The sequence below is a fragment of the Muscardinus avellanarius genome, assembly GCF_963383645.1.
Source record: "Muscardinus avellanarius genome assembly, chromosome: 13".
NCBI classification, from domain to species: Eukaryota; Metazoa; Chordata; class Mammalia; order Rodentia; family Gliridae; genus Muscardinus; species Muscardinus avellanarius.
Genome location: NC_137799.1, coordinates 58,843,645 through 58,859,377, shown reverse-complemented (window position 1 = coordinate 58,859,377; position 15,733 = coordinate 58,843,645). Strand labels below are relative to the sequence as shown.

The following is a 15,733-nucleotide window of genomic DNA, read 5'->3' as shown; positions in this document are numbered from 1 at the left end:
TGACAGCTTTGAATTGAGATACAATACAGAATTCTAACAGCATTTGTTTTCAAAAATTCTATTTCTCAACTGAGTATTTTAAGTACTACAAGAGAGCCCCCTACTGACCAAAAAATGTTGGCAGTTCAGCAGAAATGGCTAGTTACCATTTACATGCATCAAACATGCACAAGATGTTAATATCTATACCTAATATATAACACTTATAAAACTTTAAAGGGTAGAAGGGGATTGTCAAGTTATGTGAAATGTATTGCTCTTTAAATGAACAAGGAGAGGGGAATACAAATAATGGGATGTATATGGTTTATTTTAAATTTTTTTTAAAAATTGCTATTTTAAGTATTCCCTACATGTCAGATACTGTACCGATTGCTTTATACATATTGCCTAATCTAACACAAGCACCACAGTCTTTTTGTACATTTGGGTACATGTTAATTATTAGTTTTCTGTTTAAATCAGTCCTTGTTAACAAAGATGGGATTTCTGTGGGGAGAAAAAAAATGGGAGTTCATAGAAACGTACAATCAAATAAAGACATTCCCACTAAGAGATTTGTAGGGGGGTCTGTACTGGAAGATTGCACTGAGGAGCATTCTGCCTTTGAGTTACACACCCATGCCTATTTAATTTTTTATTTTAAAGCAGGGTCTCACTAAGTTGTGAAGGGCCTCACTAAGATGGCGGGGATGGCCAAAACCTGCGGGACTCCTGTCTCACACCCCACCCCCAAATACTGGCATAACAAGTGTGAGCCGCCATGCCGACTAAAACATTTTTTAAAACTGAATAACCCGGTACTGAAAAAAAGAACTGAATAACTTAAATAACTTTTGTTTAAGCCTGACAATCCTAAGGTTTGTTTTGTTATTTTCTTTCTTAACTGGTTTTCTCCCCCTAAAAGTGAATTATTCTGTTCTTACCATGGACAGTGATGATCCATTCTTCTCACACAGTGGCCACAGCGGCTGCAGTGATGGGAACGCTTTGGTCTCATCAAATTACACTTGTTGCATAATTCCCAGAACTCCCTTTCTAAAGAAGGAAATTAAAATCGATTTTAACAAAGGCAAGTGAGTAGTGATGAAATTGGAAACAACTGTTTAGAAGATTTTACAGGAAGCTGTCAATATATATCTCTAAGGGATTTTTCTTTTTCTAAGTCACCAGTGTTTGCCATAATGTTGCCATTCTATTTAATATGTATTATACTCTGATCTCATAAGCATATAATTTCCCCCCCACTTAGCTCAATGGTCCCAAACATCTCAGTGTTAAAACTTGGAATCCATACACTGCAAGGAATATAGACAAGAAGGAGACTACACATGATCCAATTTTCATGAAAAGGCAACATATGAACTTTATGTTTGTAAATCAATTCTTTAAAATACGGTGTTTTCATTCTGGTATTTTCCGAGAAATCAGCAGATAATATTCTAGGGAGTAAATTTGTTATTTCATGCCAAAAATAAGAAAAGAGAGCATTTGGCCACAGTCAGAAAAGTCCTACAACTCTGTACTCTAGACCACATATTGTCAAACTACAGTCCACAGGCAAATACAATCTACCACCTTTTTCTGTATGATTAAGGAGCTAAGAATGATTTTTATAACTTTCAATGATTGAAAAATAGATAATAACTATGACATTTTAAAAAATCAGATGAAATTCAAATGTCAGTGTCAAAGTTTTGTTAAATGGCCATTCATTTATGTATTGTTTGTGGCTGTTTTTTGTGCTACAGGGACAAAGCTGAGTTGTGACAGAGACTATATGGGTCATAAAGCTAAAAATATTCACTATCGGTCCTTTTTTTTATGTGTGTGTGGTACTGAGGACTAAACTCAGGGGCATTATATCTTCGAGCTACACATTGAGCCCTATTTTTTAATCTTTATTTTGAAACAAGGTCTCCATAGGTTAGTGAGAGTCTCATTACTTGATGAGGCTGTCCTTGAACCTGCATTCTTTCTGTCTCAGCCTCCCAAGTACTGGGATTATAGGCATGCGCTACCACACTTGGCTCTATCAAGACTTTACAGTAAAGATACGCAGGTACAGGAAACTCATAGAACTCCTTTTAGCCAACTGCAAAGAAGATACAAGAAATACACACCAGAACAAGATCAGAGAGAAGGTTTACCATGCCATGTAAGTCAAACTGACTAACACAGAAGCCAAGCAGAGAATCTTAATGGCAACAAAAGCAAAACACCAAGTGACATTCAGGGGCAACCAATCAAATCACTCCAGACTTCCCAAACCAAGCCATGAAAGCCAGGAGGGCCTGGAGCAACATATTCCAAACTCTGAAAGAAAACAACTTGCAGCCAAAAATATCCTACCCAGAAAAACTCTCTCTCAAATTCGACAAGAAAATAAAAATCTTCCACAACAAACAGAAGTTGAAAGAATTTATGTCTTCCAAACAAGCACTGGAGAAAATACTCAAAGAAATTAACTGCAAAGAAGATACAAGTAATACATGCCAGAACGAGAGAAATAGTAATTTCCGTGAAGCAAACAATTAAGTAAAGAAGAACAAACACTACCTCAAACAGAAGTTAAAACTCAAAAATGTAAGGAATTAGTCATTTCTCAGCTGGGTGTGGTGGCACACACTTGTAATCCCCGCGCTTGGGAGGCTGAGAAAGAAGGATCGCACAGGTTCAAAGCCAGCCTCAGCTACTTAGTGAGGCTCTCAGCAACTCAGTGAGACCCTGTTTCCAAATAAATTATAAAATAGGACTGGGAGTATAGCCCGTAGGTAGGAAGCCTCTGGGTTCCACCCCCAGTACCACCAAATATACATACATATATATTTATATATATATATATATATATATATATATATATAATTTCTCAATAATCAGGCTGAACTTAAATGGCCTCAACTCCCTAATAAAAAGACAAAAAAAAAAAAAAAACAGAATCTATCTATATGCTGCCTGCAATAAAAACACCTAACAAGTAAAGATAATCACAAACTAAAGGTGAAGGGCTGGAGCAAGGTAATCCAGGCCAACGGAATTCCAAGACAAGCAGGAGTAGCAACTATGATATCAGACAAATTAGACTTCAAGCCCAAGCTTACCAGAAGAGACAAAGCAGGGCAGTTTTTACTGGCAAAAAGAACAACCCAGCAAGAGGAAATAGCAATAGTCAACATTTATGCACCATACACAGGTGCAGCCACTCTTATAAAACAAACTCTTTGTGTGACATTAAGTCACACACAGATCCCAATACAATAATGCTGTGAGACTTCAACACTGCGCTCACTCCGCTAGACCAATCTTCTAGATAAAAGATCAGTAAAGATTCCTCAGACATAAAAAATACCATAAACAAAATGGACCTATTAAAAACATATTCCACCCAGCAAAATACTTCACTCCAGCAGAGTTCACATTTTTCTCACCTGCTCATGGAACCTTCTCCAAAATAGACGACATCCTGGGCCACAAAGTGAGCACTAGAAAATTCAAATAATTTGACATACTCCCCTTCATCTTTTCAGACCACAATGAAATGAAACTAGAAATCAACAATAAGAAGACCCAGAGTAAGCACATATACACATGGAGACTGAACACCACACTGTAAATGAGGAATAGGTCAATGAAGAAGTAAGGGGTGAAGCCGGGCATGGTGGCACACGCTTTTAATCCTAGTACTTGGGAGGCTGAGACAGGAGGATCGCAGTTTGCAGCTAGGCCTCAGTTACTTAGTGAGGCCCTCTGCAACTCAGTGAGACCCTGTTTCAAAATAAAAATAAAAAATAGGGATGGGGTATAGCTCAAAGGTAGAATGCCCCTGGGCTGCATCCCTAGTACCACAAAAAAAGGGGGGGGAAGAAATTAAGAAATTCCTAAAAAAAAAAAAAAAAGGAAACTAGAGACCTGACATATCAAAACATCAAACCTTGAAGACAGTAATAAGAGAAAAATTCATAGCACTGCATGCTCACATAGGAACAGAAAAATCACCAAATAAATAACCTAATAAATAACCTAATGACACACCTCAAAACTCTTGACACAGGAACAGTCTAACCCCAAAGCCAGCAGAAGACAGGAAATTATTAAAATTAGAGCAGAAATCAGTGAAATAGAGAATAAAAGAACAATTTAGAAAATCAAGAAAACTAAAGCTGGTTTCCCAAAAAAATTAACAAGATGGATAAACCAGTAGACAACCTAACCAGAGGGAGAAAGAGAGAGAGACAGAGAGAGAAATAACCCAAATTACTAAAATAAGAGAAGAAAAAGGAGATATTACCAACAGTGTGAAAATCCAAAGAATTATCAGAAGCTACTTTGAAAAACTATACTCCCAATTAAACAAAACGGAAAACTTAGAATCAACTGACAATTTTCTAGACACATACAACCTTTCTAAATTCAACCAAGAACATACAGAAAATTTAAACAGACCAATAGCAACCAGAGATTGAGGCAGCAATAGAGTCTACCATCAAACAAAAGTCCAGGAACAGATGACTTCCCAAGTGAATTTTACAAAACATTCATAGAAGAGCTAATCCCAATATTCCTCAATCTATTCCATGAAATAGAAAGAAACTGGAGTCTCCCAAATATATCCTGTGAAGCCAAAATCACATTAATACCAAAACCAAATAGACAGCTTAAGAAAACCATAGGCCTATATCACTAATAAACTCAGACACAAAACTGCTAAACAAAATACTAGCAACACAGATCCAAAACCACATCAAGAAAATCATATTTTCTTGACCAAGTAGGGTTCATCCCAGGGATGCAAGGCTGGTTCAACATAAAAACACAATCCATGTAATTCATCACATAAACAGAACCAATGACAAAAATCACATGATCATTTCAATAAACACTGAAAATGCATCTGACAAAATCCAACACCCATTTATGCTAAAAGCACTACAGAGAATTGGAATAGAAGGAATATACCTCAACATCATCAAGGCAATCTACCATAGGACCACAGCCAACATCATATTAAATGTGAAAATACTTCAAGAATTCTCCCTAAAAACAGGAACAAGACAAGGATGTTCATTATCACCACTTCTTTTCAATATAATACTTGAGACTCCAGCCAGAGCAATAAGGAAAGAAAAATAAATCAAAGGAGTACAAATAGGAAAAGAAGAACTAAAACTTTCACTATTTGTAGATGACATAATATACTTACAAGACCCAACAAACTCAATCAAAAAGCTTACAGAACTGATCAACAAATTCAGCAGTTTCCAGATACAAAATCAATCTTTAAAAATCAGAAGCTTTCCTGTACGCCAACCATAAATCCATTGAAAAGGAAATCAAGAAAACACTTTTACTGCGGATATCCCACAAAAAAATAAAATATTTGGGAATAAACCTAACAAAGGAGGTAAAAGACCTCTACAAAATAAAATTACAAAACATTGAATAAAGAAATCAAAAAGACCTTAGGAGATGGAAAGATCTTCCATGTTCTTGGATACACAGAATAAATAGCAAAATTGCGATTCTTTCCAAAGTGATCTACAGATTCAACACAATACACATTAAATTATCAAGATCATTCCTCAAATTGGGCATGATGGCACACACTTGTAATCCCAGTGCTTGGGAGGCTGAGACAGGAAGATTGCACAGGTTCGAAGCCAGCTTCAGCTACATACAAAAAACAAATGGAGGGTCCTCAGAAGAATGGGAATGAACCTACCATATTACCATTTGATCTAGTAATACCACTTTTGGGTATCTACCCCAAAGAATGGAAAGCAAACTACCAAACTAATGCATGCATATCTATGTTCACTGCTGTACAATTCACAATTGCCAAACTGGAGAAACAGCCAAGATGTCCATCACAGATTAATAAATTATAAAACTATGGGATATGTACACAATGGAACTTTACTTGGCCTTAAAAAAACACAAAATTACATCATTTGTGGGGAAATGGATGGAACTGGAGAACATTATGCTATGTGAGATTAGTCAATCACAAAAAGTTAAAAAAAATCAGATGCTCTCTAATATTCGGAAGCTAGAGAGAACAAGGGTCAAAGGAGAAACTATAGACGAGGAAGGAGAAACCATAGATGAGCAAATAAGGTGACCTAACTGAGGGGTATAGGAGGGAGGAAGAAGGAAATTTCCTAATGTACATGGCATACATTTACGAACATATAGAAGTCATTCACTAAGCCAAACATGAGGTGGGAGAGGGGAAGAAATGAGATGGGAAATAGAGAAGGGATAAATGAGTGATGTGTGCATATATGTATATGCTTCTACCATCGTGTACCCCATTAAGATTAATGACTACAATACACCAACAAAAGTTTTTTGTTTTTGTTTTTTTTAAAGGCTGCCCAGCCGGGCGTGGTGGCGCACGCTTATAATCCCTGCGCTTGGGAGGCGGAGACAGGAGGATCGCGCAGGTTTGAAGCCAGCTGTGCTGGCTTAAGAGATCCTGTTTCCAAATAAAAATATAAAAAGTAGGTCGGGGAGTGTATCCCAGAGGTAGAAGGGCTTCCAGGAACCCCAGTACCACCAAAAAAAAAAAAGAGGCTGCCAATCTGTGGACTGGACCATGGTATGTTTAAAGAAAGAGTGTGCACAATTCCTCTAGCTAAATAAAATATACTAGAGAATATCTAAAATGAGAAATATCTATAAAGGCTCAAAGTTTCACACACATGCAGGCATGTACACATATCATATGTGTTCAAAGAACAAAGAAGAAATCACTATTATAAAAATATAAAATTATAATTAAAGTATCATCTATGTTTTTGACCTGGTTGCAAGCAAAAAAAAAAAAAATCTATCTTGACCTTACCTACATATTAGTGAAGAAGTTCTTAGGAAAGGAAAAAAAATTTTTTTTTCAAAACTAGGGACTGAGTCCAAGGGTACACATGCACATACACACACACACACACACACACACACACACACATATACATACATATGTACATACATAGATATATATTTTTTAATTATTTATTTTGAAATAGGACCTCACTAAGTAGCTGAGGCTAGCTGCGAACCTGCAATCTTCCTGTCTCATACTCCCAAGTACTGGGATTACAAGTGTGCACCAACAGGCCCAGCTCTCCATTACTATATTTAAATACAAAGTAATGTCTGAGAAAAAAAATATAATACTTGAAACTACCAAAAGCAATACAAGGTTTGAATCCTAATATACATTTCCCAAAGTAATGGTTGTAAATGTAGGAAATAAATGTCAATAAGTCTCTTATAGATCATCTTTAAAAGACAATATAAGAGACAGAAAAACAGTAAACTTATGAGTGAATATATGACCCTGATCATTAATAGCAAATGCAGTTACTTTAATATTTTTATTTCACATGAATGTGAATAGTTTCAAAAATATAAAATGAACATGTAACAATTTCATTTGACTTTTTCAATCCACATGTCTAAAAGTTTTTTAAATCAAATTCTGGGAATTTTCTCATGGGAACATGAAACATTCCCTTATATTCAACTTGCCTCATATTTAGTAGGTCACATGTATACTAAAGTTATTCTTAAAAAAAAAAAAAAGTATGTCAGCCAAGAGTGGTGGTGCACACTTGTAATTCCAGCATTTGGGAATCTGAGATAGGAGGATCGTGGTTCAAGGACAGCCTCAGCCATTTAGTGAGAACCTTTACAACTTAGTGAGACCCTGTAATAATAAAAAATAAAAATAGGAGCCAGGCATTGTGGTGCACACTTGTAATCTCAGCATTCAGGAGGAGGGGACAGGAGGATTGGGGTTCCTGGACAGTTTCAGCTACTTAGTGAGGCCCTTTGCAACTCAATGAGACTCTGTTTCAAAAAATAAAAGACTAAAGACTTTAGTTTGGGAGTGTAACTCAGAGAAACAATGCCCCTGGGTTTCATATCTGGTACCACACACAAAAAAATAGGGCTGGCTGTGTACGTTGGAGGATGCCCCTGTGATGTACCCCAGTACCATAAAAAAAGTATATCAAATATTTCAAAGTAATTCAATAAAAATGTTTTAAATCATAAAAGTATTAGGGCTTTAAGTTTCCTTTTGTGAAGAACTCAATTATATAGAAATTCAACCTTCAAACATTCCTGAGTAAATGTCACTATTCTGTAGCTTCAATTCTTTGGTCATACTATATTATTTTCCACTGTTAAAATTTTGTAATTTTGCCAGGCGTGGTGGCACACGCTTGTAATCCCTGCACTTGGGAGGTAGAAACAAGAGGATTGCACAGATTCAAAGCCAGCCACGCTGGCTTAAGTGACTCTGTTTCCAAATTTTTTTTAAAAAGTATAAAATAGGTCTGGGAGTGTAGCCCGGAGGTAGAAGGGTTTCCAGGAACCCCAGTACCACCAAATATTAATAATAATAATAATAATAATAATAATAATAATAAATTGTAATTTTTTCTCTAAGTGAAAACCATATTTACAAAAGAATCAGGTAACTAGTTCCAATAAGTACACAATGACTTCAATTTTCCCCAGAAAAACAAAGGTGAATAAAAATCTAAAATTACTAATCTGTATATAGATCCATGGTAAAAGGACTATAGAGACAAGGCTCTGGGTTATAGACCAGCTCTATACCAGCTGTATAATGAAGAAAATCCACATTCATGACAACCACAGCCTGCCTACCTCAGTTATAATGAGGACCATATGATATACAAGACATCTAAAGACTTCGGAAACAATTAAATATAATAGATGAATTTTTTAAATTGGATATTAGGGAAGTTCCTAGGACTCATGGAAGAAAAACGTGCCAACTATCAACTGAGACTAGAGAACATGCAGATATCCAAAGTCAGCAAGAAGCTATGGTGTCCTCCATTACTAGAGTTTAACATCGCAAGATGACAATGGTTTCATGTGGGCTCAGTTTGATATTCACAATGTTTTCATAGTTCTGAATTCGTTTTTCATTTTTTTCTTTTGTTATTATTGTTGGGGGTTGGTTTGCAGTTCTAGGGGTTAAACCCTGATTTTCTTCATAAAGTTTCTCATAACAATTGGCAACAATTCCCTGTTGCCAAAGCCTGGATATGGTTTGTCCTTCAAGGGTCAATGTGTTGGGAGCTCAGCCCTTAGTAAGTGGTGTGGCAGATGATGGACCCTTTAAGAGGTGAGGCCTTGGAGGTCCTTAGGTCAGGGGGGAGCTGCCCTTGGGAGGGGGTACTAATCTCCTAGAATGAGTGCACATGTGAGCCAGTTCTTAGGAAAGCCTGAGCTGGGCCCACTTGGTCTCCTCTGGCTTCCTGTTTGGCAATGTGATCACTCACTTCTACCACTACCATCTGCCATGACCCGGTGTAGCCAAAAGGGCCCTCAGGGTCGGGTTGGTACAGGCACTGCTCCCTTGAATCTCCAGAACTATAAGCTAAATGAGCCCCTTTTCTTCATAGTATCCTGTTCCAGGTATTTCACTGTGGTAACAAAGCTAATACAGAAAACTGGATTTCAAGGGGAGAGTTGTTACTGTAACTATACCTGAAAATGTGGAGCCAGCTTTGGGACTGGGTTTCTGTTACAGGTTGGAAGGGTCTAGAGGATCAGGCTAGAAAAAGACTAGAATGCTGTAAGAAGAACCTTATAGGAAATTGTAGTGATAACTCAGGAGAACAAGGAATTAGTATTAGATAGAAATGAGGACTCTATTAGAAAATGGACTAGAGCCTCACCAGAGTCTGAAACAAGTGATCTGGACTTTCAGCATCCAAAATTGTGAGCTAAATAAACTTTTTCTCTATAAAGTTAATCTGGTACAGGTATGTCATTATAGTGACAAAAACCTAAAATATACACCTACCTACCTACCTACCCCTCTCTCTCTCTCTCTCTCTCTCTCTCTCTCTCTCTCTCTCTCTCTCTCTCGTGCGGTACTGGGGATGAAACCCAGGGGCATTCTACCTCCAAGCAACACCCCTAGCCCTCTTTTTTATTCTTTATTTTGAAGCCGGGTCTCACTGAGTTGCAGAGGGCCTTACTAAGTAGCTGAGGCTGTCCACAAACCCCAATCCTCCCGTCTCAGTCTCCCGAATGCTGGGATTACAAGCGTGCGCCACCACGCCTGGCTTTCTCTTTTTAAATTTTAACACCTACCAATCTAACTGCATGACAATTTCAGGTAGCTGAGTTTTGGCTGCTCCCTTTAGATTCAATACATAAACCCCTTCATTGACTGGCAGTGTCTGCAGCCTATATGCATTTAAGTGTTCGACCATTGCAAGCAGGAATTCATCAGAAATGGGTGCAAAAAGAAAAAAAAAGCCCCTTTCTTTGTCCTGGGGCTATTAAATTTTAGTGTTGAAGTAGATGACATATGTATGGAATAAGTTAGACAGCTTTGGGATATTTCAGTTGAGAAGAGGATTCTATACAAACCACTGAGTTTGCCACCCTTTCTGCCCCCACCACAAAACATACACATGTGGAGCCAGGCGTGGAAGTACAAGCTTGTAATCCCAGTACCTGGAAGGCTGGGGCAGGGGGATCACACAAGTTTGAAGCCAACCTCAGCTACTTAGGCTCTCAGCAACTTAGTAAGACTTTGTTTCCAAATAAATTATAAAATAGGTTTGGGAGTATAGTTCAGAGGTAGAAAGCCCCTTAGTTCCATCCCCAGTACCACACAAAAAAAGGAAATACACATGTGGACTACTAAGGGACACTATTTCTGTAAAAGTTAATAAAACTAAATATTCAATACAGTATTCAGAAATTTCTGTAGCTATAACCAGACACAGTGGCACATGCCTTAATCCCAGCTACTTGGGAGGCTGAAGCAGGAGGATTGTGACTTGAAGGCCGGTCTGGGCAACTTGGCAAGACTGTTCAAGATCAAAAATTAAAAGGGATGGGGATGTAGCTAGGTGGAAGAGCACCCCCAGGTCCCTGGGACCAATCCCCAGCACTGCAAAGAAAAGAAAGAAAAGAAATATCTACAGCTAGATAAACATTAGTGTAATATTATTTAATTATTAAATTTGCAAGGCCAATAAGCCCCTAAATGACAGGTCTCATAAAACAACCTATCAGAACTTATGGAAGGCTCTATAAGTAATCTTGTCACTTGATCTCATTTCATGAGAAGTTATTGTATGGGATCCCAAACCGTGCTGCACACTGGAATCATCTGGGGTCTTTAAAAAATATTGATATCTGCACCTCTACCCAGATGTTCTGATTTAATTAATATGAGGTATAATACATACACTGAGGTTTTTTAAAGGTACCCAGGTAAATGGAAGCCACTAAATTACGACAAAAAGTATTCTGGTTCTGTAATGTTCTACAAAGACATATATACCTTTCTTATTAGAACAAAATGCATCATTCTCAAAGCTTATATATCAAGACATCAATAAGTGAGACTCAAAAAAGAGAAAAAATGAGTAAAATATGTGTATGTAATAAAACAAGCAATACATTTTTATTCATTTGTATTGTTTGATGGTTATCATGCAACAGGATGATCAAAATTACCTTCAAATCACACTACAGTAAGAAGTTTTCAAATTTTTCATTGACAATATAAAAACTTGGAGAAATATAGGCAACTATATCCATAATACTGTAAATATTTACTCCAAGCAATATTTACAAGGTAAATGGCACCAATAAGAAAATTCCTTTCTTAAATAAAAATAGAATTTCTCAGGTTAATGTATTTCCTTTGGCAAATATGTACTGCACATCTAAGTGACAGAGATTCTTCTGGACACTAGAGACATCGCACTGAATAACGAAAGAAAACAAAACAAAAAATCTACACCTTAAAAAGCTTATACAGATACAGAGTAGGTGGAGGGAGACAAATATATATTAAGTAAAAATGAATGAGGGAACGAGGGGGACACCAGAGGATGGTTTGCGATTGTAAATAGGGAAGTCAGGAAAGGAACATGAGCAAACACTTCAAAGTAGTATAAAATGACACAAATATTCAGTATATATTAAAGATAATACATTAATAAAGGTGAAATTTCTGGCATTGACAAAGCTGGTAAGTCCAACAAGTACCATACCTCCATGTGGGATTTTAGGGTTCTCAGGGAGTCTTCCTGGATCCGTTATTGAGGCCCTCACTAAGGCAACCAGACAAAATATGGCAATGCCATAAAATACTTGAAAATAAATAAATTAAATATATTAGTCATCTACCCTTTAAAACATTTCATCAATAAACATACTTAAAGTTTAAAAAGTATATTAAATTAAATTAAAACCATCAGGACAAATCACTTTCAAAAGATGAGATGAAAAACTTAAATGACTGATTTCACTCACCAAATACAGCCAAGATTATACTGTCAATTGTGAATGTTATTTTGTGTAATATAACTGACAAAACTTATTCTAAATCAGATTCTTTATTCATAGTGATCCCTCATCAAAAATGGTATAAGCAGCCGGGCATGGTGGCACATGCTCGTAATCCCAGCATTGGGAGGGTGAGACAAGAGGATTTGCATACAGCCTCAGCTACTTAGTGAGGTCTTCTGCGACTTAGTGAGACCCTGTTTCAAAATAAAGAAGAAAAAGTAGGGCTGAGGGTGTAGCTTGGAGGTAGAATGCCCCTGGGTTCCATCCCCAGTACCACCAAAAAAAAAAAAAAAAATGGTATAAGCAAACGGGAGCCCTTTTAATTATATAGACTATATTTGAAAGGACCAAAAGGACTATTTAAAAAATATTCCACACTTTAAATTTTTTCATTAACTATTTCTTCAAAATTACTCTGAATTACTGATGTTTACCTGCCCAATTTGATGGATTTTAAGATACTGAATTTGAAATAAAGAATTAGAAACCTCTGAATTTTCAAAAAATAATAAAAGAATAGATTCAGTCACATAATTTAATTTTAAATTAGTAAGACATAAGCATTTTGGAGAGTGGAATAAAAAACAACATACTGCACATGTAAAAAGAAACAGTTTGAGTGAGTGCTCACTCCAGAATTTATTGCACAGCATTGGTCAGTTTTATCATTTCCTAAGCTCTCTTTAGAGCAAAATAAAGTACATGAACACTGTAAATGCCTGCCAAGCATACATCAAATACACCATTTTTATCTGAATTTTTTCATCATAAGCAAGCCATCATCAATGCATAACAGCAAAAAATTATCCTGAAGTTCAATGTTATATCTTAACTTTATAATCCATGATTTTAGTATAAAAAATTTCTCATCTCTTGGTAACATACCATTCTTAAAACTTCTATATTTTCAATTAAATATTAAAAAACTAAAAATACAGATACACAAATTACCACTACGTCAGTTTTTTAATAAAATGATCTTTATATATTTCAAATAATTAGATAAAGATGGAGATAGCCACTTCAACTCTGCAAATTTATAAAAGGCTACTTTTTAAAACTTTCTCAATTTAATAAATAAATATTTAAAGCACTACTAAAATAATATATTAAAAGAAAGGTTATTATAATGGTACTATCATAAAAAACATTCAAAATGAGAAAAGTATTTAATTACACAAAAAATAAATAAAGATACAGAAACTTACTTATTATTAGTATGCCTGGAATATGTCCTTCTTCATAATGAGGAAAGAGGACAATTTTGGGAATCAAAACAATATTGTACAGCCAGACAAATACAATCAAACCCATGCAGCACCAACCATGCGGGTCAACAACAAAGTGAATCCGGAGACCCATTCTGCAGTCCTATGACTGCCTGCCCACCCACAAGGAAAGATGGTCCTAAAGAGAAAGAAAAAAGAAAACGTTACCAACATAGAAAAACTTATTTGACTAAGAACTGCATTTTGGCATCTCTAAAATGTCATTTTTTTGTTGTTGTTTTCCTTGTACATTTGGTTTTTAAGGCAACACCTCACAAAAAACAGAAACTTTAAATAATTGTTAACCATTCAATATAAATTTCTCATAATAGTATGAATTGGCATTATCTAAATTTAAAATATATGTTTGTCTTTAGCCCAGCAAGTTTGTATACAAACTCAGGAGAAATGAGTATATATGTAAATCAAAAGATATGTACCAAAATTTTTGGCAGCTTAAACCATTAAGACTGTCAATGAAGTCAAAATGGTAGTTATCTTGTGGTGGAAAAGGTGTATATTAACTGGAAAGGAATTTGAGAGACCTTTAACGAGATTAAAAACATTCTGTATCTTGACCTGGGTGGTACTTATATGCATATGTAAACATTAACAAAGAATCATTATGAAAAATTAAAAAGAAAAAATCACTAATTGCTAAAAATAAAATTCATGGAATGAAACCCAACTAATGGCAAATGACCTAGAGACCTCACATGAGAGATATACAGTTGGTTCATACGCAATGAAAAGGTCCTCAATAGATATCAATCAAAACTAAAATCACAGCAAAATACCATTTCATACCCACTAAAATTTTTAAAAGAAAAAGGTGACAAGCCAGGCGTGGTGGCTCATGCTTGTAATCCCAGTACTTGGAAGGCTGAGACAGGAAGATCACAGGTTCAGGGCCAGCCTCAGCTACTTAGTGAGGCTTCCAATCTTCAATTAAAGAGCCTCAGGGTACTATCTCTTAGAGGCTTTTTCAAGGCCCACCAAGTCCCCAAAACTACCCAAACAAAGAAAAATAGATAAACCACTTAATACTACCCCCTCCTCTCTGCCCTAGATCCTGCAAATACCTGACAATAGCGGGAAAAAAAGATAAGAATTCAAATCTAATACCATCCAAAGTTTTAAATCAGATAGGACCCAAATTAGTATTTTTATAAGAATTTTAGTCTGGTAATAAGACTTAGATCTTTTTAAAGAATTGAACTTCACTGCCTTCTCATTAAAAACTTAAAAGACAGTCAGACTTGGTGGTGTACATCTGTAATCCCAATACTTGGGAAGCTAAGATAGGAGGGTGGAAGGTTAGAGGCCAGCCTCAGCAATTTAGCAAGACCTTTAACAACTTAGCAAGACCCTGCTTCAAAACAAAAAATAGGGCCAGGCATGGTGGCGCACACTTGTAATCCCAGCATTCAGGAGGAAGAGACAGGAGGATCATGGTTCATAGAAAGCCTCAGCTACTTAGGCCCTTGAAACTCAATGAGACCCTATTTCAAAACTAAAGAGACTAGCCGGGCGTGGTGGCGCACGCTTATAATCCCCATACTTGGGAGGCAGAGACAGGAGAATCGCACAGGTTCGAAGCCAGACGCGCACGCTGGCTTAGGAGACCCTATTTCCAAATAAAAATGTAAAAATAGGTCTGGGAGTGTAGCCCGGAGGTAGAAGGGCTTCCAGGAACCCCAGTACCACCAAAAAATAAAAATAAATAAAAATAAAGAGACTAAAACAATAGGGCTGGGGGTGTAGCTCGAAGGTATACTGTCCCTAGAGTCTATCCCCGGTACTGTGAAAGAAATATAATAAAATAAAAATAAAAGAGCTGGGGGTTTAGCTCAGAGGTATAATACCACTGGGCTCAATCTCCAGCACCATAAAACAAAAACACAAAAACAAAAACAAAACCCTTAAAATGGCCAGGCATGGTGCCACACACCTTTAATTTCAGCATTTGGGAGGCTGAGACAGGAGGATCACAGTTCAATGACAGTCTCAGCTACTTAGTGAGGCCCTTTGCAACCCAGTGAGACACTGTTTCAAAATAAAGAATAAAAAAGTAGGGCTGGGGCTATAGCTCAGAGGTATAA

At 36.6% G+C, this 15,733-nt stretch overlaps 1 protein-coding gene across 1 annotated transcript in view; it reads right to left on the bottom strand.

Annotated features, from left to right (window-relative positions):
- Nucleotides 1-13,725, bottom strand: part of ZDHHC21 (zDHHC palmitoyltransferase 21) — a gene marked incomplete at both ends in the record, with an annotated part of 45,621 nt that extends 31,896 nt beyond the window's left edge. Inside the window, 3 exons of the mRNA XM_080709439.1 lie at nt 927-1,038; nt 12,066-12,164; nt 13,572-13,725. Coding sequence (XP_080565565.1) covers nt 927-1,038; nt 12,066-12,164; nt 13,572-13,725 — 365 coding nt within the window. The remainder of the gene's footprint in view (nt 1-926; nt 1,039-12,065; nt 12,165-13,571) is intronic.
- Nucleotides 13,726-15,733: the final 2,008 nt, after the last annotated feature.